The sequence below is a fragment of the Echeneis naucrates genome, chromosome 5, assembly GCF_900963305.1.
Source record: "Echeneis naucrates chromosome 5, fEcheNa1.1, whole genome shotgun sequence".
Lineage (NCBI taxonomy): Eukaryota > Metazoa > Chordata > Actinopteri > Carangiformes > Echeneidae > Echeneis > Echeneis naucrates.
Genome location: NC_042515.1, coordinates 20,675,643 through 20,703,344, shown reverse-complemented (window position 1 = coordinate 20,703,344; position 27,702 = coordinate 20,675,643). Strand labels below are relative to the sequence as shown.

Here is a 27,702-nt window from a genome sequence, read left to right as displayed (position 1 = left end):
ACCCCTGTTTGTTGACAACAGTATTAGCATTGGTTTAATGGTAAATCAACTTATCTCAGCACATGGGATCCAACTACGTGACAGCACACTGTTTGTATGAGATGAGCAGCTCCATCTGCAGACGTGAACAGGTGCTCCAGTGAAAATCCAGAATCAGACCTTCTCTCTGTGTCCTCAAACTGCCAGGGGGGCCTTAACTCAAAGTTGTTTAATGTATCAAGAAGCAGTTGTGTTCTGTCAGTATTCCTGGTAGCACAACAGCTCTGTATATAAAAACCGCTGCATTAAACAAATGTAACCAAAACAGACCTCATTTTACTACATGAGACTTTTGGCTGAACTCGCCTGTGAACCCTGTGAACTGTTGGGGACTGAATTCATTCATTTATTTGCTGCTGGCATCCACCTAATATGAAAGGCATAGGGTGTTCTGTTAGATCAGTGCAGTGGCTGCAATGATGGTGCAAAGATGACTGAAATAAGTTGAAGACAATGTCAAAATAGTTATCATTATCTCTTTATTCAAGTGTGTTCAGAATTTTCAGCTCATTTCTTCATCCTAACAATAAACAGTGAAAAACACATTGTCACTATACATCTTGAGACTGAAACTCCAGTGGCTCTGTATTTATCCCCACATGTCATAAGTAAGTACTTTGCACTCTGCCTACGCACAGTCAGACTGAATGCTTAGTGGGTTGCTGAGACGAGAGGGCATTGAATAATAACTGTTTTCAAGAACTCAACAAGAGACAGGCTGTAACTTATTATTATTATTATTATTATTATCAGGAGGACTCACTTTGTATAAAATGTTCCAGCGTCATCCACACATTATGTGTTTGAACTGAAGAGCTGGAGGTGAAGTGTTTGCTTTCTGTTTGAATTTGTAGCTTCTTGTCAAGTACACAAAGCAAACCATAAGTGTACAGCATGAACAGCAGAGCATGTCTGTCGATGTGTATCAGATCAGGAATGCACATGAGGCCATTTATAAATACCCATAAACCCATAAACCTAACTTGGATAGTGAGAGCGAGGCACAAGCTATTTGTGGGAGGTGCTGTGAAAGTTTGATTTCTCTTTTAAAAATTGATTATTCATTTTCACATATATATAAATCTTCGATGTCAATAAGCTCTGAAGTGCACCAGCCCACATCCATCTGAATTATTTTAGGGATCAACTGTGCAATATTGCCTGGATTGCTTGTGGATGAAATTACTGCTCAAAAAATTATTGAAAAAAAAAAAAAAAAAAAAAAAAAAAAAAATTGAAAATTGGAATCATCCATCACTGTCTCTCATACGTAGACTTACATATTCCAAAATAAAAGAATAACTTTTGCTAGTTTACCACTGAGGCGCATATTTGTGGTCAAATAGCTAGATTACACAAAGAAATAACCTCCAATATCTAAATTTGTTTCTTGGGAATCACAGTAAAAAAAAAAAAAAAAAAAAAAGGAAACAGGCTTAGAGGCCTTCTGGTTTTGGCATTGATTTTCCTAAACAAATAAAAAGCCAGCAGTATTCACAATGATTGGTTGCTATGAGCACGTGACAATTAAATTGAGGCTGGGCAGAGTGCTGCTAATACTGCTAAAAGTGGTATTAGCATGGCTCTGATCTAGCACATAAAAGCGAGATGTGCCAGACTTGCTTCGGTTTCACCCAACGAGAGATACTTACATGGTCTAGACACACAATGCTGGCAGAGGATCCCCCCTTTTAACGATGGGCTGGTCACCATGGATACCACATACTCAACACCAATTTATATTACTCTCCACATGGCACTGTGTGAAGGCCACACCATCTCAGAAAGCCGACTCAAAGCATCAAAAATGAAAGCTGCAGCTCCTGTTGCCTGGTGAACTATCGCAGGCTGGAGGTCAAGATCAAACCGACTGACTTCATCTCTTCATGCATGAGCCCCGAGTGCAGCTTTGAATAAGACAAAAGACCAAAGGTATAACTGGATGATGGGGGATTTGAATCTAACTCGAACAGGCACATTGTTAATGCCACAGCAGGGCTTCAGTGTCAGAGTCGGCGTGTTACTACAATCCAGAATACATGGATTCATTCATGAGATCGCATAAATACAATCCTATGCATACACTACAACCTCAGAATGTCTCAATAATTCAGAACCTAAAGTTTCTCTGCCTGTTTCTCCTCTGGTTTTATTAGATATTCCTTTTGCTTGGTTGCTCTCCTGGGAGCAACTGTGTGAGGCTGGAGAATTTCAGTCTGCTTTATTCATTTTCCCCTCCTCCATCTTCACGTCAGTCTGGATCAAACAGTGGCTTATCGTCAGCTCCAACTTACCTACAATGGCCAAAGTTGGCGTGATTGTTTCAGAAAGCAGTGCGTGTAATGATTTACCTGAGATGTCTGTTTGGCTTTGGAAGGCAGGAAGACAACTATGGCAGTGGTGGAATGAAATTATAAATCGGGTCAAACATTTGTCTCCGTCCCAGGAAAACCTCATACAATCAACTGGGCTTGGGTACGTTGGGGTAACAATTACCAGACTTGTTAGAAATTTGGCTAATTAAACCTAATTTGGAAATAAGGTTAATCTAGGTTATCCAAATCATTAAATTCAAACATTTGTGCCTGGCCAACAAATATTATATAAGATGTTCAATTGTATTTTTGTGTGAAAAACAGAGACTACATGGAAGTGCCAAGCAATTTTGATTGGCAGCTTGAGGGTTCCTCCAAGATCTCCATAGAGTCATTTTTCTGCTCCACGACAACTCTACAGTGGTAGATTTTTATAAAACTCCCTCATTTCAATTCTATTTAGGCTTAAATTTCAGCATAATTGCGGCTGCATGTGTGAATGTATGCTTGCCACAAACAAGTATGCACCAATGACTTGGTTTCAAACACAAGACCCCATATTTGGATTAGCTGAGAATTCAGCATCTGGCACGACCATCATCCTTTTCAAATATCTATGGGTGACATCCCGGAGGCAACATCATCTTTGTTTACCGTCTATGGATGTTACAGAAGAAAGAGGGGGTATAACGGCAGCGGCCCCTTGGTTAAAATGATGTCAATAAGTTAAAGTTAAAATATGAAGTGAAGTTCTTCTCTTTCTATGCACTGAATATACAAAAATAAAAAAAATATTAAAAATAAAATCAATATCAATGATTCCAAATAAATCTTTGTATATACTAAAACAGTTAGTATTCCAGTAGGCAATTAGCAGGTAATTGGTTACCTGGCTGAACTACCTGGGAGGAGGGAGATTGAATTCAGTTTATTTTTCAGTGTTACTTAAACTGGACCTAAGGTTCTGCATTGGAGGCTGATAAGAAGAGCATCCCAGATGGTGCAAACTTGACTCAACTCAACACACAGCCACAGTAAAACAGGCAGGAGACATGACACAGGTAAGGTAAAGCTACAGCAAACAAACCAAAAAAGCAGAGAGACGTGGCCTGATACGGACAACTTTGCTAATGAAGAAAAGAACTGCATGACAAATAGCATTTGTTCCTTTTGAAAGACTTTAATCAATTTTGGTGTGAAGCTGTAAATAATGCACCATTTCCTCATGACAGACACATTTCCTTCTCAATGGACCACCAGTGTCTTCCAGCTGCTTGTGATGTAAATACCCACAGCAGGGAGCTCCAGGGGTGAGATACAGGTAGTGGTAAGTGCCATTGTGCGCGTGTGTGTTTGCATGGATGTACATAAGATAGACAGCAAAAAAGAGAATAAATGACTTAAGGAGACAGAGCAGGACTTCTCTCAAGCATGAGCTGTGTTAGTCACCTCGGCCGGGGTCAAAGTTCACTGCTGATGACTGAAAATGTTTCCTCGCTCAGGCTAAAAATGGATGGCTTGGCTCTCTTTATCTTCAGTGGCAGAGAGGGCACGGTGTAGGGAGGAGTTTACATCACAGACCTCAAGTCAATTATTCAATTCATACCTGGGTTCATGTTTGAAATGTTGAAATGGAAGGTAAGGTTAAATGATAGGTTGATTTACCTCATCCAAATGCATGGAGAACTATCCAGATCAAAAACAATTTCAAAATAGACAGCAACATTTATGATGATGTTTGTTGGCCACACAAGTGGGCCTTTAAAATTTAAAATTTTGTTGAGAAGCTCATGATCTCCAGAGGATGTAAAAAATGCAGTGGAATCATGTTATTGTTTATCATAAACGCATGTGTGAAGAATCCAGGTTTATTGATATCACTCTAATTCTACTAATTCTACACTGAATTGTCAATTCTCAATTTCAGAACTTGTGAACATGAGTTGTTTCGGTGCCAATTGATTTAAAATGGTGTGTTGAACTGCACCGATGTATGTCAGCTTATTCATGAATTTACATAGTAAGCCAACTTCCAACAAGCTAAAGTGATTTTACAGCTTTTATTTGGCTTTTGCTGGGAAACACTGCAGAACTGTTCACGATGTTTTTGTCAGAGCCCTCAGGTGTGTCAAACCGCATCAACATGCGCACACATTGATGACAGACCCATCAGTCACATTTAGACTGGTTAAAAACTGCAACACATATGGGAATCCCATCACAAGTGGTCACCCAAGACACATATGGAGATACATTTGAATCCCAGGAGTAAAACACATGCCCTGTCTGATCAGGGCATGTGTAGGACACATTACTGGAATGTTCCACAGAAAGTGCCAGGAAGCAGTTTTAATGGAGTTTCGCCCAGAAATGACAGATTTATGTTTGATCTAAAGAGTTTCCAAACCGTAATTTTTTTGGTTTTTTAAAGCTGAGGACTATTTTCTAAATCTACATCTGGTATGGTGGACCCTCATTAAAGAGCAGCTTTTAATAGAAGAGCTTCTTGCTCTGTCTCCAATGCAGTAGATGAGACAGGACTCAGCCTCTCGGAGCGTATAGCTGTAGCCTACATGTCTGACCATTCAGTGTAAGAAACCATCAAACTTTGGTTCAGTGAGTTCATAAGATTGGGGTTGCTTCTGTAACGTCTCGCTGTTTCAGCTTGCCAAGTTTTTCTGGACACTTTCATTAAAAAAAAAAGACAAAAACACAAAACACCAATGACATGGCTCACATGTTGTGTTGAAAGTCACAGCGAGGGAAGTCTTGTCACAGGTCACCCATCTCTCTCACCTCTTTTGTTGTGAGACATCGTACACCTATCTCTCATTTCACATCGCTGAGAGAGACAGGCAATAGATCTCCATCAGAGAGGTGCTGGCTAATGCCTGGGTGTGCAGCCAGGCTGCCTGCTGGGATAGGGGGATTATCTGATCACCTGTTCTATGGTGCATTCCCTCACTCACTGTCTGGGAGGGCTGAGGTATGTAGTTACAGGTAGTTTCCCTCCTGAGCCCTCCCTTGGTTATACACTGTATTATCTCATTACATTCTCTCACCTACAATTACTCACCATTTGGGGTCTAATGCCACCATAAATTAGCATGAATCCCTGCAGGTATTTCTCATGAGAAATCCTCAGATGCTGAGTTGTCCCTCCATGGCCGGAGCTGTTACCTTAGAGCCCACTCTCTATGGCAACAAAAGATCCTTTCATCCTTTCTTATACGAGGGGGAGATAGTCTGCATGCCCTGGAGATGTTGCTAGCACGTTCCTGGAGTGGGTCATTTCTCACTGCAGTGGGATAATACATACCAGTGGTATAAACATTTAAGCCAGATGGCAAAGAATTCCACTGGAACTCTAACCGTGTCACCATTTCAAAGTCAGATTTCTGATGATAATGATCTGTACAATGCGATTTAAGGTGGGACTGATCTCTCAAAGGAATACCTCCAACAGTGATCCCCCTTCAGTGAAAAGCAGGCCAGCACGCTGAGTCATTGGCTTCAGGTCATGATGTCAGCTTCTCATCAATCACATAATTACTTAAATGTTAGATTAGGACACTCTTTCTACAGAGTGGATTTATTTTTTCCTCTTTGTTGGACTTTTTATGAAACGTTAATGAAGTGCTATTACCCTGTCATCCATATGGCCTGAAAAGAACTGAAAAGATCCACCCACGTAAATAAGTTCTGTTTTTGAGGTCTTTTTTCATGACCTGGCACCACTCTGACCGGGCAACATGCATATATTGTCTTAAAACAGCCTTCACTCTGTGTACCACAATTAGTAAACTCTTGAGGCAGCTGCACAAATGTGTTTTTCCTTATGCAAACCCAACCGCTTCGAAGTTACAAGTATTTTCTGTGGGTAAAAGGGTGCTTTTTCGAGTGTGAGTCATGTTGACGTTCCAGAAGCATTAGCAAAGTTCGTGCATTCGGCTAATGTTTGGTGCCAGCCAGCAGATCCTTGCTGGAAACCTCTCTGGAGGTGACATTGCCAATAGGTCGTATAAGGAGAGCACAAAGGCTTTTAGGGAAGGGTGGAAATCCAGCCAAACCTAGAAACCAAAGCAGTTGGTGGTTCAAGAGGTTCACGCAGAGTACGGTTTGATGAAGTCTAATGAAAGCCACTGTCATTCCAAACAGTGCTTTACAGACAATGTTCCTGCTTAACTCAACACTATTATTAAGGACATGACATGGTGGTGTTTAGGGATGCATTTGGCACAGGCCCTCATGTATCGCTCTCATATATCATGTTAGTAGCAGGAGACCCTCTGTGGCACTCATCACTATCAATAATTAGAAGTGCATAGAACCTAATGACTTTGTCACCTGGAGCCCTGGGTAAAACATCTGTAGCATATGAGCATGAGATGACATATGATCATGATGTCTTTCCCAGCTGTCTGCTGCGTCTTCCTCTTGCATCTGAACAAACCTTCAGTGGGCTGCCGTCATTACCGCTAATTACCGCTCTGATGGGAAAAAAAGTACTCCCCTGATAATATATGATGGTTGTGGTAGTCACCACTCGGACTTACATATGACATTCTTATAATGTGTTAGCAACAAGTGCAACGCAGGGACTACTTCCTAGCTAGAAAGTAGTTCCAATTAAAGGTTGTGAGAAAGACACTGCCATTAAATAAAAACAGCCAGGAACACCACAAATATTTTTACGATCACTCCCATCATACTTTGCTGGTGGCCAAAAAAAATGTGAGTGCTGCATTTTTCATCACCTTGACAAATTATGCTCAACTATTGGAAGAGCAAGGTAACATTAAAGGTAAGTGCAGAAATAACAAACCGCCTCCAAAGTGCAGTAACAGGATTCATTACCAGGCAACGCAAAGTCAATTGACAACACACATTGTTTTTGTGGAATCGAGTGCACATTCCCAACAGTTTAATTTGTCACATGAATTGTGTAATTCTGTTGTTTAGGTTGAAATGACCAGGACAGTGATAAGTTCAGTAGGTGCTGTCTATGAACTGTAATAGTATAGCAACAGTGGCACTTTCCAATAGAATGTGCTCACATATGGTGTTGCATGGAATTGCTATACTATGGACGCACTCAGCACATTTTCAGTTGTACCATGGCGTTATTGTGGCAGTGTGCTTTGGTTATGCCATGATGGTACAGAACCATACTGGTCAGGCCATTATCATGAATCTTTTAAACTCGTGGGCCTGTCCCTCAAGCGGTCGCCTCCTGGGTTTCATTGTCAAGCAACTCTCCCACACAAATACAGCTCCTTCTTATTGTTTTTATACCCCTGTATTGTTTTTGGTCTGGTTGCCTGATAATTATTCAACACGTCTTACATCACTATTTGCTTTTCGAAGAGTGAGGAAGTGTTACTGAAGACATCGAGGGGCCCACAACGTTCAGCCCAGCAACCACTCCCATGACATCATTCACTCCCCCTGGGTTTAGTTCACACCCAAAACAGAACTGAGGATTAATGTATTAAAACCTATTGATAATGTGTATGTCTAAAGTCCACATAGGTCTATTGTAGCGATTAAAGATAAAGGCTCACTCGAGGCTTCTACAGTTTAGCGATGTTGACAGCGTCACTCAGTTCCCAAAGAAATTAATTCGATCCAGGCTTTTGACTATAGTGCTGCTGGCGCTGTGCAGTCTACAAACTGGGAAGCAGAGCAGCCCAGACATGCAGGGCCCACAGCCCCTGCAGCACAATGGCAGACAGCACAAGTACCTCACTTAGACACCGGCAGTTTTTACAGTACTTAAACCGAACTGCTACTAAGTCTCCTGTCACCCTCAGAACTCCCATGCAGGTATGGGTCTAAGCTGTCCTATGCGCTTCAGGCAATCTGGAGTTATTGAGCTCAAGATGAAGGACATCAAAGTTATGTACGCCCTGCAAATGCTACAGTTGGAGATGGTTCCAAGATAACGCTGTGAATGGCTGGCCAATTCCTTCCGGCTTGTTACTATTTCATGGAATCTTGGTGAGAGGAAAGGTGCTTTATGGATGATTCATTTGTGCCAAAGAGTTTGTTTCTGTTATTTTCCTGACTCACACCTAGTGTATCTTAGTGACAGCAGAACAGCACCAGTGATGTAACACGAGTCAACGAATGTGGATAGGAACAATCAGTTTCAGGATGTCATGCCATAACATTTTACAAATAACAAAAAAAAAAAGAGAGTTTCCATCATCATTGGGTGGTGTGCCTTTGAGTATCGTTTCACCCTCTAATGCGTGGATGGCACACCCTTGAATATTAGAACTGTAACCATGGCAGTGGTATCCTGTGAGCTGGTAAAGAGGAAAGAGTCCGGCGTCATCAAATCATCAGGGAGGGTAAAACAAGGAGGTAACCTCAGCATCCGTCTTGTATGGATTTACCCTATGACCTGCCAAAACATCCCTTCACAGTTCATGTTAATAATTGTGTTAATAAAATACTTTTTATTCAAAGGCTTTATGGAACATCTTTATGTGTGATAGTTTTAGTGATTTATGTGTGAGTTTTAAAATTTTACACTGATCAAGGAATGAGTTCACAATTTACGGCTTTTTTATTTTATTTTATTTTTTTTTGCAGCAAAGAAAGAATTGAAACCTTGAAAGGTAATGTGGAGTATTCCTAGATGTTTCAGTCTCTCCATTTTTAGGAGTCAAAAACTCGCTAGGCATCGAAACTTTGTCAGCAATGGAGACGGCTTCAGAAATGGCTTTGCGGTTTATTCTTTAATTTTGTCTTTGTTGAGCCACTGCTCTCTTTCTTATTTCCTCTTCCTTTATTCACTCATTCATTACCGCAGCAGTTGTTGAAATAACACAATTGTTAAAACGTATTTTATTGCAGCATAGTTCTTTAAAATATGATCCAATCTTGTTAATAGAACCTTCAAGTTTGTCTTATACAAACACTTATGCCGTTGCCAACTCGACAACTTTGTGTTCTTGCTTGCTGTCATCAAGTGATCCTGTTCTTTTCCAGAAAAAAAAAGAAAAACTAAGCTTCTCGTCCTTTCAGTTCATTCCCATGTGCTTTATTGTTATTTTAAAAAAAGAAGAGGTGAAAGAGCATACTAACTGTCTTCCCATACTAGACAGTAGTTTTACTGTTACACTGTCTGTGTCCAATTTTGAATGGACACTACAATGAGATGTTTCTTGTGTCTCCACAACTTTCTTGTTTACCTGTACGTTAATAGGAGGCTTCCACTGGCCTTTCACCAGCTCTCCAGGGACACATCTGACCTTTCTTCCAGCCTGATGTTAGCTCTTTATTTCTGCGGAAACAACAATATTGAGAGCAAAAGAGCAAGAGGATTGTGTCTTGTGAGAATATTTGAATTCCACTGGAGGCTGCAATAGATTCTACTGTATTGATCTTTATGTACCTGAGATGTGCCTGTAGATATAGGTGACTTGCTAACCTTTTATGATCTTGAATATTAATTAAAATAGCTGCTGAAGAAAAGCAGCCCAGAAATGTTAATAATATTGAAATATTCTCAGTGCGTTGGCCATTTCAAACTGTTTGAGATTATGGGGGAGTTTTTGACTTCATGGGTTGGATGGGTGAGGGCGTGGGAGAGGGAGGGTGTATCCTGTCTTTGTAGAAACAATGGCTGTGCATGCCAGTATTGAGACTTTGCAGGATTAGTTCCCATAGAGAGTTCAAGATAACCCCTCAGCTCTGGCAGTGGCAGTTCCCAACATTTTGACCAGCCGAGTTTACTTGGTTGGCGGCGCAGCGTGCAGTAGAATTACAGCAGTTCCGTGTTTGTGGTCACAGTTGGCAGGTTCCCTACACGCAGTTGGCAGTTGTTGCCCTCAGTTGCTTTCAGAGAGTCTTAACAGATAAATATATACCAAAGCAGATTAAATGTATACTAAAACATCCACATATCATGTTCTCTTCAATTAAGAATTGTGAGGGTTTTTGGGAGCAGTTAATCACAGCAGTTGGACGATCAATCACATTGGGGATTATTAAATCTGGAAGTAAAAGATAATTTACCTGCCTCAAGATGAACCTAAGGTCAGGAAAGTAATTGCTAATATTTGGAGCAGGCCATTCTTTGTTTTCCTCTCAAGCACTGTAATTATTTGTGTTTCATTGGGCATTTAACACAGATTGGACCTGTTGTACACTGTTAATAATGTTGACATTTGTTTGAACTCATCTGTATTTGCAATCAAATCATAACATGTTCAGAGAGCTGAAACTGGTAGAGCAAGACTGAGCAGTTACCACAGCATGCCCCCCCCCCAAGTACAAACAGCAGCTAATACTGATCAGTTGTGAGTTCAATTGGAGGAGTCATGACCTCTGTGTCCTATCAAAAAGCAGGAAGTGTCCAAGAGCCCAGAGGAAGAATTGCACACTTACCCACCAGGAGGCCCATGACATCCTCAGGAAGCATCCGTGACGTGACGCATTGCCAAGTCAATTGCTCAATAGATATCAAGCAGCGTGTGAGAGAGTGCACAGATTCTTCATGTCACTGGTCTCCACCGAGTGTCATCATTTCAGACAGAGCAGAGAAAAGTTTAACTCTCAAGAGAGCTTATGACTGTTTTTCTTTGAGCCAGACTGTCAACCATGAGAGGAGGCATACATGGTATGCTGACAGAGGCAGAAAGACAGTTAGGCCTTAGAAGTATGGTGAGTGTATAATAATAACTGTGTGAGAGTTGTTGGTCCAACTCCTGCAACTGTTGGAACAAAGTATGTGTCATATGGCCTGTTTTTAATATCTTCAGAGGCAGCTGCTGAAAATAAAAAAAAAACAAAAAACTGAGCAGACTGTGAAATAACACAAATATCCAATATAAATAAAAGTTAAAAATAAATCTATTCAGTCACCTATTGACTTATTTATTATTTATCGCAGTAAGTATGAAGCTGGAGCCAACAGCCAAGACAGTTTCGGGGAGGTTATGTCAGGGATTAGGCATGTACCAGTACCAGAAATTGGAAAACAGAAAACAACAAAGGCTTCTGCACACACACACACACACACACACACACACACACCAGTAATGATAGTAACCTTCTGATGTTGTACTATGAGCAAGTTAAAGTTAGCACACAAACAATTCAATCACTGAGCCTTTGAGGAATGGCCCTGATCGGCCTTTATGTTAAGCCATTAACAGATATTAGATACATGAACATCACAACTCTCACACTTCCTAAAGCGCCTCTTCTAACTATTCTTCCCTTTTTAACCCCTTTGCTAAAGCTCTGTTTGTTTCACTGATTCAAATACATCATCAGTGTGTGTGGGAAAAAGATTCTCACTACATGTGTATGTGAACACTTCAGTGGGTCACTGATGTAATTCAATTAAGTTTTTTTTTTTTTTTTTTAACTCATCCTAAGGGTCCTAGCAGTACAACATAAACTCTGTCCCAGTTTGGAACCTCCCAGAAAGTGTGAAAAGGAAGAATGACGTATACTGAGTATGACTCATCAGGAGCTTGGTTGTGTTTCTTTTTATCAGCCACAGTCTTTCACTAAATAAAATCACCATTCAAACTTTGTTAGATGGATTATTTGTTCAGACTTTGCCCCTCAGTTTTACAGCGGCAGCCAAAAAAATGACCCCAGACTGCAAGCCTTTTAGAACAGAGTGGTATTGAGAATCTCAAACTGGGCCGGCTGTTTCTCCTCGGGCTGATGCTGCAGTTTGTGATTTTATTCAATTACAGGGTATTTACCTTTCACAGAATGTCAACACTGATGTGGAGCAGTGGTGGAAGGAAATTAACTCACCTGTTCCTAAGAATACACATCATATTGTGTGCAACACACAGACACAATCAAAAAGTAACAGAAATACATATGCACAAGCACCGGCACACACACAGAGTGTGGCATGAGCTTGTTTATTCAGCTCGGTCAAGACCAGCGTACGGTTCTTGCTCTTTTCCCCATTTGATGTGTGAAAAGTGGAAGGAAATCAAAGCCATTTCCTTCATTCTGGCCGCTGTGGGTTGTGGTTCCCTGGGGCAGAAGGGGCGAGACTGGCTGCTCAGTACGGTCGAGCCCACAGAGTCTGGGAAGTGTACTGTATGGAGCTCCACATGTTGCCAAAAACAACAGAGGAAATTGCTGCTCAAAGGCACCAGCCAAAGGTGGGCGAAAAGGAAGGTGGTTGCAACACTGCATTGTAATCTCTGCTCCAAGTTGCACACTTTCATCCAGTGTGATAAAGCCCCTTCTTCCCCCATCTCTTACCTTTTTCAAGTGAGACATATGCCTGTTTAAAAAAAAGTCACTTACTCACATTCGGTCACTCACCTCAGGAGATGAGAAAAGTTTGTTCTAAACAGTCTTAAATTGTAGAACAAGTTTTGCACTGTTGAGTTGCCCTGTGATCTAGATATGATGCTTTTCTTTTCTCATTTAAATGCTAATAACTTTGAGGACATCATCCACTGAAAGTGCTGGGAGCAAAGCTTTTCTCCTATCTGGTCACAGCACAAGGTGAGCACCTGCCTGCTGAATTTGAAATATTACTAAATCTGGTTGTTGGCACGGCAAGACACTTTCAGCTTTGTTTGATGCCATTGTGCATGTGTACATGCACACAATTGCATGGGCGTGTTTGTGTGCATGAAGGGCTGTGTTAACCACAGGCATAATATTTTTCGGATTGTGTTCAATTCCATGGCAATGAGGTGGTTTAAACCAATGTAAAACAAAAAGTGCAATGTGATTTAAACTCGCTGTGAGCCTCAGTTCTGGAGACAGCGCCTCGGGTTGTGATCAAATAAGTACTACTTAAATTGCACATTTGAAATATTTCTAATTCAATAATTACATACCAATAACTAATCATTCAAGATTCAAGTGTTTATTGTCCATTACTGTGACAGGTTAAGTCTTGACTTCTCTGCTCACTAAATATCTATTATGTTAAATTATTATAGCTGCTTTAGAGCATACAAAAATGTACAAGAAGACATATTATGTCTTTACATACTTGTGTATGTGCATTCGGACAAACTGCTGGGTAAAACGTTAAACTTGGCACAGTCAAAACGTCAAAAACCATCAGAGGAGAGTTTTTCATATATTATGTCCTGTCAATTACCCCTAAATATAAGACAGGACTTTTAGATCCTAACTGTCATTCAGTGACTTCGTTCATTCATTCATCTTCAACTGCTTATCTGTTTCCAGGTCGCAGCGGCTGCCCGAGCCAATCCCAGCTCACTCTGGGTGAGGTTGGGGTAAATGTCATGTTTCCTACTAAAGGTAAGCAGGAATTGTGTAAATATTGTACAATTGCAAATCCAAGACATTTGTAATTCCTTTCCGTATATGATATATTTTACAGATTAAACTAATCTTACTGTATGTTAAGACTGGTTGATGGTTCTGAAACGTATCTAGGAAAACAGCTGAGAAAGCTCATCTGTTCATTGGGTCTCTCAGAAAGAAGCCAAGATCTGCTGTAGTTCAGCACAAGACAAAACCACAAGGCCACGACTATGGAGTAAGCAATATGTCACATCTGTCTGCACTCACTGACACAGAGACTGGTGCTGCAGAAGAGCCCTTCAATTGCGCAAGAATCACAAATGCTCATATACCACTTGGCATCAGTTCATGCCCTGCAGGCAAAGCCCAACAGAAAATGCTGGTCACACCTCAGCTGGAATGTAAGTTCATCTGCTCAACATCACAACAACTTCATACACCACTTAGATAGATGTCAACAGCAGGTTGGTCTCATGTGCTGCCAAGATTTTTATCACAGATAATACTGTTCGAGACACTTAGTGTCTTCTGGGTAATGTACATACTCATCTTGGATTGGACATGGAGCAGAAAAGCATATCCAAAGCTAGACAGCAGACAACTCATTGTTTTGTGTCCTTCAGAAAGTAGTCCCGGGTGAGGATTGTGTAGTGATGTGGTTCAGTAGAAGGTGCTGCTTCTCAGAAAATCTGCTGTATCTTTGCCGCGTAAATAACTTGTCCAGAAGGAGAAGTCTACTTCAACTCACTGGACTGACCCTTTTCTATTTGACCTCTGTCAGGTCAGTTGAAAAAATGTGCCTTTTATGACGGGTCAGGCCACAGAGTGAAGGCTGCAGAGACATCGTCATGGCTTCAGATGGAAGAAGAAAGAGGGGAGAGAGACAACTTCTTTTGACCCCATCGAGCTGACAGCCGAACACCTTAAAAACTTTGTCTCTCACTCTCTGACAGGCTTAATGGTGAATCCAGTGCACGCAATTTAAAGCTCCAGATTGAATGAGGGGCAGATAATGCAGGTGTGAAAGGACGCTGAATGGAATATGATTAAAATGGGAAAATGTTTAATTTTCTCAATGAGCTTTAGGAAATCTTAACAGGCGGTAACTCAGTGACTTTGAAGAGTCCAATCACTGTTTGAATAGAGGAGCAAATTAAGCATTTTAATCATCATTTTTTGTGTACCATCAAATGAATTACATTTCTTTTGCCTTTTTCAAATCAATGGGTACATAGCCAAGATAAGACTTCTAATTTCTGATAAGTTGGAGCCAGCAATCATCACATTGTCTGTGCTCTAAGTCACTAAAATTGACTTGGCAAGTCAAATATTTAATAGAATGAAGTCAGACTTGTAATAAAATTGCAAGGATAAACTTTTACCTGTTGAATTGTAAAGTTACTTTCCATTTATAGCAAGCTCTTAATGGTCCCTCTTTTAAAAGGTAAAAGTGGGCATTGAAGTAAATTGGAAAAAATTATTTATTTTGAAACGCTCACTTGTTGATTGAGTAAAAATGAACACATGCGGGCGCCATTCAAGCCAACTCTTGTTGAACAATTCCCCTCCACACCTCGAGTGTGGGTGGCAGATGGTGGCTCGCTGGTTGTCACAGTGATAGAAGATGGAAATACAGTTGACTGATCCAAACCAAGCAAACACCTCCTTCGTGAAACACACTTGGCCATACTATTGTAGCTGTAGATGGAACAGGAGACCTGACCCAGAGCTGGTACATTCATACATGTCACAGCACTTGTTTTCAGTATAGTAATAAGAGCTCCCTTCTCTTTATGCTACTTAGTAACTGCCACAGTCTAATTTGTTTTTCCTGCAACTGCATTTATTTCTTTTAATGTTTTTCCCCTCCATGTTTTCTGTGTGTTTACATTTTGGTACTGAGGCCCAAAAATGTGTTAAAGCTAAATGTGAGAAATCATCTACTGTTTTAGAGATAGAGCGCATGCAAAGCATGTGCCCCGGGTTCGAACCCCAGCCACAAGGCAAACCAGTGCCAGGGTTGTGCCCGTCCTAGGCCCAGAAAAAACTGTAACTGTAGCTTCAGTCATGCCAGTCACAGGCTTACTGTGGAGACCCAAAATATAGGGAAAAGCTGAAAGAGGACTTTTAAATTTCATATTACCTGTCTGGTTTATTATTAAACCCCTTTATTTCGTAACTTGTCATAACTGCATGATCTGGTGAGATTCATTATTAGCAAATAGGAAGCACCATAAAACTGCAGCCAACAAGGTGTGACAGTTTGTGTTCTTCTCATAGAGGCTGCAGTAAATCTCGAACAAACTGATAAAGCATTTTACTAACATTATCATTATTATTGTCGGTATCATTTATCGTAAGGAGAAGGGGAAACGGCCCATCAATCAGCCGTGGTAAGCCGCGTCTCCCCGCCCGGCTGGCTGATGGGCGGCTCGGCTCCGCGCTGCCCGCCCTGTGGGTGTGTTCACGGCGGACAGGCCTCTGCATCCACCTGCTACCGCCCTGCCTCCCTCCCTCCCTCCCAGTCAGGAGCGCCTAACTTTCCTGAGGAGTACACGCCGCCCGGCCGGACCTCTCCACACCACAGGGACTTGTTTCCAACTGCTGCCCCCCCTCCCCCCCCCACCCCCACCCCCCCCTCCCCAGACCACTAACGAGACATGTTGATCGTGCGCCCACAACATCTCCTCGCCTCGCTGTGCCGCGCAACATTTTTGAAGTAGGAGATTTCAGCGCTGGTCCAGTTCCTCCTTCCTCCACGCTGACACCTCCGGGGCCAACCCCGCGCTGAGCGCAGGTACAGAGAGCGCCTGGAGACCGGGGACCGTCCTCAGCCAGGAGCGCCGCCCGGATTTTCTATTCTCATTATTCATTTCAACTTGGAGGCGATCTGTTGGAATTGTTTTTTTTTTTGTTTTGTTTTGTTTTCTTTTTCCTTTCTTTGTTTCTTTTTTTTTTTTTAATGACTTACCAGGTTGGATCTGAAGTTATATTCGGGGATCAGTGAGAACAAGGTGAGCCTGGTTGTGCTGTTTCTTTGCATCTTCTATTTAAACAGCTTTTATTATTTTCTTGAATGGAAGCTTACCTGTCTGCATCTGCGGGGTATTTCTATTTCTTATTTTACAACATTTGCAGCATTCCCCGGTGCCTGCTTGATTTTCTCTTACCAATATGTACATGATCCATTTTCATTAGCTATAACTCAACTGACTGCGACAGCACAGACTTCATTCCTTTGCGAATAATTGTGAATATTTATTTCATTGCTATTTAGTTTACCGTGCGCTCTAATACCGCACCAGACTGTTTACAGTTCTGTCGTCCATGTGTGGCCAAGACTGCCCGGCTGTTACACACACACACACACACACACACACACACACACACAACACACACACAAGTCGATGTTGTGTTTCAGCAACACTGAACGTCTTTGAACAAATTTCGAATAACATACAGGGATTAAAAAAAAAAAAAATACAGCCAACTAATAAAAGTTTCTCGTGAGCTTTCATAGCACAGGAGGAGGCTCTTTGTTTGTCTCAGTTGTTGTGAAATGTGACAAATAATTAGTAGAGACTTTCTTGTCCACTAAATTATGCCAGCAGGAATAAGGAGGAGTGTTAAGTTTCAACTTTACACACTGAATTTGTGCAATACAAAACAATAAAAAAATCAGTGAGTGTGTGAAGCTATTTTCTTGAAGAAAAAAAAAAAGCTGTTTGCGGTGAGTTGGCCTCAGATCTTCCCATAAAAGCTCCTCTTGTAAACTTTAACTTACTGTAGGTATTAATTTTACAATACAAGAGAAGGTATGTTTAGTTTTATAGGATAATGAGTGAAATGTCTTTTCACAATCCAAACTATCTTGTTTGATTTCATCAGCTAGTGTGAAGTACTTGGACTCTGTCTGGGAATAAACAGCTGGATGGTTAACAAATTGTCAGCAAACAGCCGAGGTTTAAACAGCTGCTTATGCCCATAAATCCACTCTAGCCAAGCGATCTGAGCACTCTTTGGCTCCACCGACGTCTCTGAAGATGTGTTTGACGAAGAGACCCGGCCCACATGTAGTGTAGATATTGGGAGGTGAGATTTACAGAGGGAACTTGTCATGAATGCTCAGTCACTGAGGTCCGGGTTTGAAAAAAGTTTGATCAGACATGAAAATGTGGGTTGTGGAAATGGCAGCATATAGGGGATGATTAAAAGGACTGAGAGTGGATTTGATGAAAAAGGGCCATGGGCAGAGGGGGACTTGTTAGACGAGCTGTGATGGATGTGTGCTCCCTGTTGTCTATCATTCATTAACTCCACAACCATACATTGTTTGGGACCTGTTGAATAGTCCCCGTTAGCGTCTGTGATCATCTGTAACCCTTTTGGCAAAAAGTTAATATTTTATTAGTAATTACACCAATCCTGGCGTGTGAGGACGTGGTATGACCTGGCATTAGGTGAAGCTATAATTACAGAGCAGCACTCGTATGGTGTCATGGAGCAGCAATGAATTCTGGGTGTGTGAGAGGGAGCAGAAGAAAAGTGCCTCCTCTCACTGGAGCCAACGGGACATTTCCATCAGTTTGTCACCCGCTCCAAAAAACAAACATAATTTTTGGCCAATGAAACTGTGTTCACATCTCTGAGAGCTTGGCTGCTCTGCACCGGGACTCATCAGTTTTGTGAACCTTTCAGAGATCTGGGTGTAATCGTCCCCACACACCACAGTGCTGCCTCACCAAAAGTGAGGTTACAGGGCCCCTGACGCAGCACATAATTTTATAAATATAAACAGATGTATTATGGCAGCTTTTTTTTTTCCAGTTTAATAAAAAAAAAAATTCTTTTTGTCTCTACAGGAAAAAAACAAACAAAACAAAACAAAAAAAAAAACAACACATCTTTGTGTGCTCCTAGAGGTTGGTCGACCATGCAGCTGGACGGTCTGTGGACGGTCCACACCCTCCTGGCGCTGTCCAGCTTCACTCTTGGGAACACGGTGACTAATGACCCATTGGCTGCACCTCGTGTCTTCATCTCCTTCAAAGGTAAGACCTTTTCCCTTCTGCCCATGATATTGAAATATTTCACGCTCTCCGGCTACCATCTTAAACTCTGCTACAGGTTTGCTTGTTGAATGACTGATGATGTGACAGATGTGTAATTGGAGCAATTGTGGCTTTGAGAATCGCTGAAGGTTTTCACAGAGGAAGAACTTAAAGCATCATTGGACTCTTGTGTTACACTTCAGAGCAGACCACAAACAAATCAAGCACTACTCATCTGTTGCCCCCCCCCAACCTCCAGGCAGTGTAATAACCACCAGATGCTTCCAGTGGACTGTACTGTGCAGACAATTAAAAACACAAACTATGACTGAGCAGAAGTAAAAATGGAAGATGTATGTCTTGCTCATACACATTTAGAAACAATATACATGATTATTGTTTTAGTTAATCAAATGCAGCGTCTTTATCTTCAATCATCTTTATTATGGAATCCCTTAATTGGAGCCACAAAGGGAGACGGGATAATAAGGAGCATGTAATAACTCCATGGCCATTATGTGATTATTCCCTGGTGAGGCAGACTATATTTGTGTGTTTCAGCGGCTGTAAAGATTAGATGAGATTGGTTGCTGGGCTGTGAGGGGGTCAGAGAAATAGAGAGAGAGAGGGAAAGAGGGGGGTATTATCGAGAGCAAATTGCCAGGATCAGCCAAGCAGAGAGAGGTCCCCAAAGCCTGTCCTGCTCGGAGATCAAGCCTTTGATTAGCATCCAGAGAAAGCCGAGGGAGCGAGCAGCAGCAGCACCCCTGTTTGCTTTCCTTTCCATTTCCCAGCGCTCCCTCGTGCAAGTTGACTTAATTAAGTGGACTGGCACAGTTCATTGTTGAAGGCGTTTTTCTGCTTTAATCAAGTGGGATTTAACACATCAGTGAGAGCACACATACAGAGCGCAGCAGTTTTTTTTTTCTTTTTTTCTTTTTCATTTTCCAAATATCATTTTGGTCTGTTCTTAACACAAAGGCGTTGTTGTTGTTGTTTTTAGACAACTGTGTAAAGTGTCTCCTTTTTTGTGCTCTGTAAGGTTTCCCACATCTTTGGATGGCTGACCTCACACAAATATGTCTGAAAGCAGCAGATTACAGGCTTTATGGTATAGCTGAAAAGCAGGGTGGAAAAAGCTCTGCTCTCCTGCTTACCTGTGTGTGTTTGCCTCTCCAGTCAATATGAATTTCACAGTCTACTGCTGCTGCTTCTCTCAGAGGAATGTACCCCCCCTCTCCATTCAATATTTTGACTCTCTTTCCCTTAATTGCTTTTTGAGAGGCCCATGTAGTCTTTACCTTGGCAAGTCGGCTGCACTTCCCCTGATGCATCATGATGTGTTAAGTTTTTGCTTGAGCTGTCTGGGAAGGCGGTTTGCCTCCCAGCAGCAACTTTTATGGTACACAACGCCACAACAAGTGTGGACAATCTGCAGGTTTTTAATGTGAGACTTCAGGAAAGAATGTGTTAATTATCACTTCCCAGTTTATTATAATTGATCATTATGGCATCGCCCCACACTGTGAAGAAAAACTCAAATTGCAGCTATAAAGCTTAAGGTCCTGCTCGGCGCTGAACTAAACACATGTCTCAAACTGATTAACTTGGTAGCTGAGGAGCAGGGTTAAGAACCGTGACCTCCATTTGGGAGGCCCTCACTTCCCTATTAAAGCAGGCAGAGTAAATCATGGGACCTAATTGCTTTGCTTTGGCTTTGGCACCACTCTTATGACAGGGACAACACTTTCTGTGATACTGAAAAAAGCCAACATGCTCTCATAACACCCTGCGAGGGGTAGAGTTAGATCCACCTCTACACATTTCAGTGAGATTAGAGTTAGTAAAGTCTGGGGGATAAACCTTGGACGCAGACTTTGTTCAGGCTTATCATGTCGCAGACACTACTAAGCTAAGGAAAAAGGGCAGAGTTAGGGAAAAGAATGACATTCGGACAGCAGTAGGGGCAATCGATGTCAGACAAGCAATGCATAGAGGATTCATAGAGTCAGGAGAGGAAGCGAATTTTAGGAATTTTAAGGCAATCTGAGACCGGTCTGCTTCGACAGCCCCCCACCCCAAAGACAGGAATCATACCAATACCTGGATCTGCTGAGAATGTGCTCGTTTGAATTTCACACACTTTCCCGAAATTAAACTTGAGGACATCAGATATTTTTGATAACAGGGTAGTTCACAGTTTGCAGAGAAAATCATTTGCGTTTTTCTTTAAGGTATTCATTTGAATGACAGCATTTTGTAATGCAATTTTACATTCAACTGCTTTAATGTCAAAAAGTCTGAAAAAATAAAACAGACACTGAAAATTCTGACACACATAATATTATTTTTTTCTTAATTTTAGCTGAGATGGAAAAGGATGTGTATTGTTGAAAAAATGCAAGAAAAAGCAAGTGAAATCAGGTATTTAGTAATGAGAGATCATAGGAAGCATGTGAAACTCCCTGAAGCCTTTGGCTGTGTTGGGCAATACCTCGACTGTATCAACAAAGTGGTGCCGCACTCTCATCATGTTTCCATCTTTCATTTGAGGTTTTACTTTTAATATTGTCTTCATCGGCAATGACTTAATAAGCCTTACTACTGTCTTTTCTGCAATGACTTAACAGAAATGAGCCCCACCAGCTTTTTGTGTTTGGGTCCTGTAAAAAGATATATAAATATTATAATTAGTGGTAGATATAAATTTGCTTTAATTATCTTTTGGTGACTCTCCAGTTACTCAATAAAAGGTCTATTCTAAGTCCCACTACCTGACATGTTTTAAACTTTATTCACTGCTGGAATTCCTCAGCCTCTTCTAACTGATTCATTCCCTGACCACGATTTGTCTTTATTTATAGAAGTGGAGCCGTAGTATAGTTAAACCATCATTCATGACTTATTTGAATCTTATGTGGTCCAATTGTAAAGCTGTCCAGCTCTGAAGCTAAACACTGAATTAGCATGTGAAAGGATCGTGTGAGAGCATCGCCTCTCTGCGAGCCTTCTCAGTCATGCAAGTGCCTTTGTGCCATAAATCCATGGCAAGGTCAACTGATTTATATGTGCGTTTTCTCTTTAAATCATGAGGTATAGAAAACGTCACCACGGGGGATGTTTTGGCCATGCCATGCTTTGCAAAAGAGTGTAAAATTACTGTTAGCCCACATTCCCTGTATGAAATATCTGAGTTTATGCAGCAAGTAGATCCAAATCTAAATCCATGCTTATGGCTCCGTGGTTTCACGTCTTATACCACACATGAGCCTCATCTGAGCTGCCACCACTTCAAATGAATCACAAGTCATCACTTTGCTCCAGCAAAATCAAACTCACTGTTCATACTTCATATGCAGCTGTTTACATGGAAGATGTAACCGAGGACTGAAAGGACAAAGTGATATCTTGGGTGATCGTAACGCAGATAAACAAACAATAGGTAAACACTGGCTCAGAGTAAATACAGGCACAGAGTCGGGAGCGTGCACGATTGTAAATTTTTGCTTTGAAAAGCCACACAAACGTAAGCTACATTTGAGGGCGGAGCTGAGCTTTGTGCGACAAAAGGCGTGTGAGAATGAACACAGTGCACCTCTCACCTTTATTCTGCTGGTGTTAATGAAATTTGAAACGGCTGCTGCTCTGGCAACTGCAGCAATTGAATTATGGTCTGAGAGTACAAAGGAAAAGCCCTTTTCAATACATAACATCTTAAGGATTACAGTGTGTGCCCCACCTCCTCCTCCTCCTCTGTCTGAGCACACATGAGGCTAAATCCACAAGGACGACACCAGAATGTGGGTCAGCTTTGCAGTGTGCACGTACATACACACATCCCTGGCAGTGCAGGTGGTGATAAAAGGACACAGTGCTGGTTCACCGTTATTCCAAACATCTTTCATCTGCAGGCCCTTCCGTGAACGGGCGAACAGCAGGCTCCTATTTTTACTCCTCAGCAAAGTCTTCAGTCTATATCGGGTGATGGGTGCATATGCGTGGCAGAGTATATGTTTGTGTGGGTAGCAGTGTAGACTGTTACAAACTATCATTTTGGGTTCATTCTGGTGCAGGTTGCCCCTTGTTGTGCAGTTGCGTAGCCATGCCATTATTCTGGCTGTGTTTGGGTGTGAGAATGACATGAGATGAGGATGAAAAACTGAGATTGTAAGTTTAAAGTAAATACAGTGAAGTATTTTTTATTGATAAAGCAGGTATTTGGAATGAGTTCATCTCTGGGCTTGCCCCTTCACCATCACCCTGTCACTTATACTAGTAAATGTTTAAACAGTTATTACTGCTGTTCACAGAATATACATTCCAGTGGTCACTTTCCTCTTTGCACTCCAGAGCGTTAGTGTTAACATGCATTAGTATTCACTCTTATCAGTAAAATGATTCCTTGTGACAGCATGCATTTTGGAAGCTGGACCCAAGTATTTATTTCACTGTGTCTTTTTGAATGAGCTGCTATGATGTGGCCAATGTGCTTACGGGGCCTTGTTGTGGACTATGAAGTAAGTGTCACGCGATGTTATCATTTCTGTTAACTGCTATTTGCTGTTGCTGATCGAAATTGCCGAATACCTCGATCACGCTGCCGCGCCTTTGACCTCACCGTAATATTGTTGTAGGACCGCATGCACAAGCCACAAAACCACCGCCTCAGTAGTCAGCCACCTCTGCCGATGTCGGTCTAATTAATGAGGAGGGGCCGAGCACATGTACACCCGTGGCAGCAAAGCAATGACTGACGAAACACTGAAAACCACTTTTACTTTGGCCACATCCCAGACCTCAGCTCGTCTACGCAGAGGCAAAGCCAGGTTATATTTAGTGTAAAACCTTCCTCTCCCTCAGCAGGCACACAGCAGTCAGTTGTAGCACTGTGGTTAACCATTGAACACAGTCAGCAGGGTGGTGAAGGTGGTTTAAGTGCAACCGCAGCTTGGTCCGGTGCAACTTGCATTTTGCTGCGTTCCAGCTGCCAGTAGTGTCACTTAATGGTTAGATCGTGTTTTGGCGAGAAACCCTCCTTAACTGTGTAAAACACAACACAGATTTCGTTTGGTGGGTGGTGAGAAGTCAGTGCATGTTGGAGCAAAAGCAGACTGTTGTCTTTCCGGGCCCAGAAACTCCATGGGCCCTGTTAAGGTGTGTGTGCGTATATCATGCATGTATTAGTTTCATAAACAAGAAAATTACACGTTGCTTTAAACTAAATTCTGAGCACATAGTTGTGAATCTGACTCTTCATTGCAGCTCAATAAAAATCATGTGGCAATCACAGCTACACTGAAGGGTGATTTATGGCTTGTCCTAATCCAAACCACAGGCATGGATTATTATCCGGTCTGAGGGAATCTTTAAACGGTCAGACAGTTTCAGATTGACAGGTGAGAACTCAGGGATCGATCAGCTGCCTGTTCGTGAGCCTGTAACCTTAACCATGCCCGCTGTTTGGTGGGTGACTGATGGAACCATGATTACATTTTATTTCCAGACCGATGGATGCAATGAAGCACCGAAGGTGACTGACATCTTTACATGGGGATTTGTTGAATTCAATAATTCACCATGGATGGGATTTTCAGCGTTATTTGTATTCATTCATTTTAAAGGCACCACTCCACTCCAAAGCAAAAGCAGGTTTTGCACCATCGCTGGGACTAATGACTGTTTCTACCAACAATAGCAATTACTTCCTTGATTGCCCTTTGAAACATAAAAAGAAAAAAACCCCACCATCAGAAATCTTTTGATGAACAGTAGTTGATAATGAGAGCAAAGAAATAACAATTTTAATCCCCATGATTTAGAAGCTGGCATATTTTACAGCTGTGATTCATTAATAATTAGTCAATAATCAAAATATAAAAAATTAAAAATAGCATGAGAATGTGAGTGTAATTGGCATATTGTCCCAAATTTGAATACAGATTTGACCATTTCATCTCCAATTTCCTGTCTCCACATTCTCTATTGAAATCCATTCAAAGTAAATAATAATTAAAAGATATATGGCGAAATGTGGGAATCATTCATGTGTGGGCAGCCAGTTTGGCAGCGCTGCTCCTGCTCTCTTTCTCCTTGTCAGGTATGTTGTGCGTGGGACAGATGTAGGATATGATTGTTGGCACTTTTCGGCACCCTGTCCCCGAATCCAGCAGTCTGTTTCTGATGGTGCCAGTTTTTCCCCTGTAAATGAAATCGTGGTCAGAGTGTCATCCCTTAGCTGTCTCTGTAAGCCTCCCACCCACCGCTGATGCTGATGTGGCCGAGCAAATACCTTTTATCCTTTCCTTCCCATGGTTGTTAAACACACACAAGCCTTCCTTTATGATGGCCCATGAGTCGAGTCATTGTATTGAGTGTTACAGAATATTGCCACTTGGCACTTTGCTCCACTTGATTTTCATGCCATATGGCTGCAAGGTTGTGAAGTGTATCGCGGGCTGTCTGGGTGGTCCTAATGTTTGATAGAGGAAACTGTATCAGTGCTTGGATTCTCTTTCACCAACATCCGACCGGTGGTTGGCGAATAAACTGCATGCGCAGGTGCAGAAGTGCGAGCAGGTAACACAGTTCTTTTATTTTGTCAGGGGATTATTGTGGGCAGGTGAAAGGGAAGGTGACAGAGTGGTGTCTAAATATAGTTGAACTCATCTTTGAAGGCCTGGTCTCCTGCTGCAGCTCTGTCCATCTTCCCTTCCCTACTCATTTCTCTTCCCCCGGCATAGGAACGGCAGTAAATGCACAGGGACCAGGGTGTTTGGGATTCCTGGCATGGCACCACTTTTCTCTTTTAGCATCTGCAGAAAGAGGGATATGTTGTGTTGAGAGCATGGTGTTCCGTCTCTGGTCAGGGTTTCACCTGCGGAGCAGTTTCCTGAGTCGGGTTACGAGCTCTGTCAGTGCCTCGCCTCCAGTGTAACCGAGATGGTCGCTCAAAAAGACTGAGGACCTAGTGTTGTCTGTCCGTCTTGTCTTTCACGGGCATGTTGTTGCATCTGTTACCCCCCCGCCCCTCCCGAATCCCTCCTTACCAGACTGGAAAATACCAGCCAAATTGTCCAGATACTGTGAATCACTTTCTCCCCACGAGTGCAGCATCACCTACCATGTGTTTTTATTTATGGAAATACAATTGTTCTTCTTTTCCAGCTTTACATGAAATGACCAGAACTACAGAATTAGAGCAGCCATTACAAACAGAATATGGGCAAACACGTTTGAGCAGTAAATGATTCCACATGTTTTAAACCCAAGTAATAGGACATTCTCGGGTATTTCCTGTGATCAAATAAATAAATAAATAAAAAGCTGCTTGGGTAGTTGGACACCAGGCCAGTCACATTGTTGGGGTTGTGTCAGGTGCAATAAAAGTTTATGAAAATTTTCAGGGATGTGGAAAACCTGTCAGTCACTATCTTTTATTATTGTACTCACCCTTTGTTCAGGACAAATAATGATACGGTGTTCTCAGGTTTGGCATAGTGGCCGAAGACCGCAGGCAACCGGATCCATGTTGAAACAGCGACAGGGTATGTAGCACACCTGCCAAGCTTCAAGGTTGGCTCTTTTCCTAGGTGGCATAATTAAGACTTCCTGTGGGATTTCATGTCTTTTCTCACCTGTGAAAACAGGGCATTAGTGGGGACTGGATAAACAGGTTGAAGACTCAGACTGGCTTTGTTTCTGCAATGCCGCTGGGACTGAGCACTGTATATTCTTAGCGCCGGTGTTTCTCTCGTGGCAGATTAAGGTGTCAAGTAGAATAATGGTCCAGACGGATTAGATGCGTTCAAAACTGCGCCCAATTTTCACAAAGGGTTCACACTCATGCTCTGTGATATGATAGTATCTTTTTCTTCTTCTTCAAAAGCAGAGAGTGAAGTAGGGCGAAAGGGTGATCTGACCCCAATCGTCAGCCTGCTTCTCACAGACAAATTGTCTTATTGTAGATCAGAAGCAGAACACTGATATTTGTATTCATGTCAGGGAAATATGGTTTACATTCAAGTTTTGGCCTCAGCAGTCCCTTTGTTGACAGGCTTGCTGAGATCATCCACAACCTTGCAAACTGCCTTTTCCTCAACCTCTGCAAACTCTCCCATCTAACCTCAACTCCCTTTGCTGCCTCCACTGTTGGTCAGAAGCTGTTAGTATAAAATTCACTGCTGGCATGACAGCCCTTTAAAAGGATTTGCATTGTCGTACATAAAGGCCTGTGGCTCCAGCTTTGCAACCACCCCCTCCACTCTGCAACAGGACGGAACTCTTCAAGAGGCCAAGTCGTCGCTTGTTTGCTCTTGTTCCTTACTTCTGGCTTCAAAATGGTCACTCCCTTTTTGCGGTTATGCTTTAAAGTTGGCTGCTCAGGCAACACATCATATCACCCTCGGAGATCTGAATCACATCCACTCACCCCCTATGCTCCAAGTAGTCTCTCTGGAAATTTGTTTCTGTAGCTTTAGACTGGTTGGGGTGTCATTTGTTGCTCTTTAAAATAAACCTTTTACTTGAGAGAAAACACCGATGATTGAAAAGAGGTCTGTATTTCTTGAATGACAATTACTGCTCCACATTAAAGATCAGTTTCTCCAGGCAGTTTGTTGCTGGGTTATCATAACACATGCTTCTGGCGGTGGATGTTGTCTGTCTTCGCAAATAAGAGCAGTGATGAAGGTTTGCTTAAATTCTTTCTCCACGTTTGTCTCGCTGCCTGAAGAAAATGGGGGTTTCTCAGAGAGGTCAAATGGGAGGGCATGACTCTAACTGAGGAGGTCAAGGCCACTGTCCGCTTTTGATCTACCAGCTACACATAATTTCTCACCATCTGTCAGTAAAGGATAGAGTTTCAAATGTGAGTTTCACTGCTGAGACATGTAACCAGTGATGTTGCCTCTCCTCTTAAGCTTGCTCAGTAAATATACCATAGCTGAGGCGCCGCACTGAACTGTAACCGTGCAATTAATTGTGTGTCACTTACAGCTCATAAACTTTATGATGTG

At 42.0% G+C, this 27,702-nt stretch overlaps 1 protein-coding gene across 5 annotated transcripts in view; it reads left to right on the top strand.

Annotated features, from left to right (window-relative positions):
- Nucleotides 1–16,200: 16,200 nt before the first annotated feature.
- LOC115043227 (semaphorin-3F-like) overlaps nucleotides 16,201–27,702 on the top strand; it is a 52,276-nt gene continuing 40,774 nt past the window's right edge. For 4 of the 5 annotated variants that reach the window (XM_029501503.1, XM_029501502.1, XM_029501501.1 and 1 more), the window contains exons 1-2: nucleotides 16,584–16,651; nucleotides 18,500–18,688. In XM_029501503.1, the coding sequence (XP_029357363.1) occupies nucleotides 18,571–18,688 (118 nt within the window). In that variant the 5' untranslated portion in view covers nucleotides 16,584–16,651; nucleotides 18,500–18,570. Of the gene's footprint in view, nucleotides 16,652–18,499; nucleotides 18,689–27,702 lie in introns of all 5 variants that reach the window. The other variant, XM_029501500.1, reaches the window with a different exon arrangement.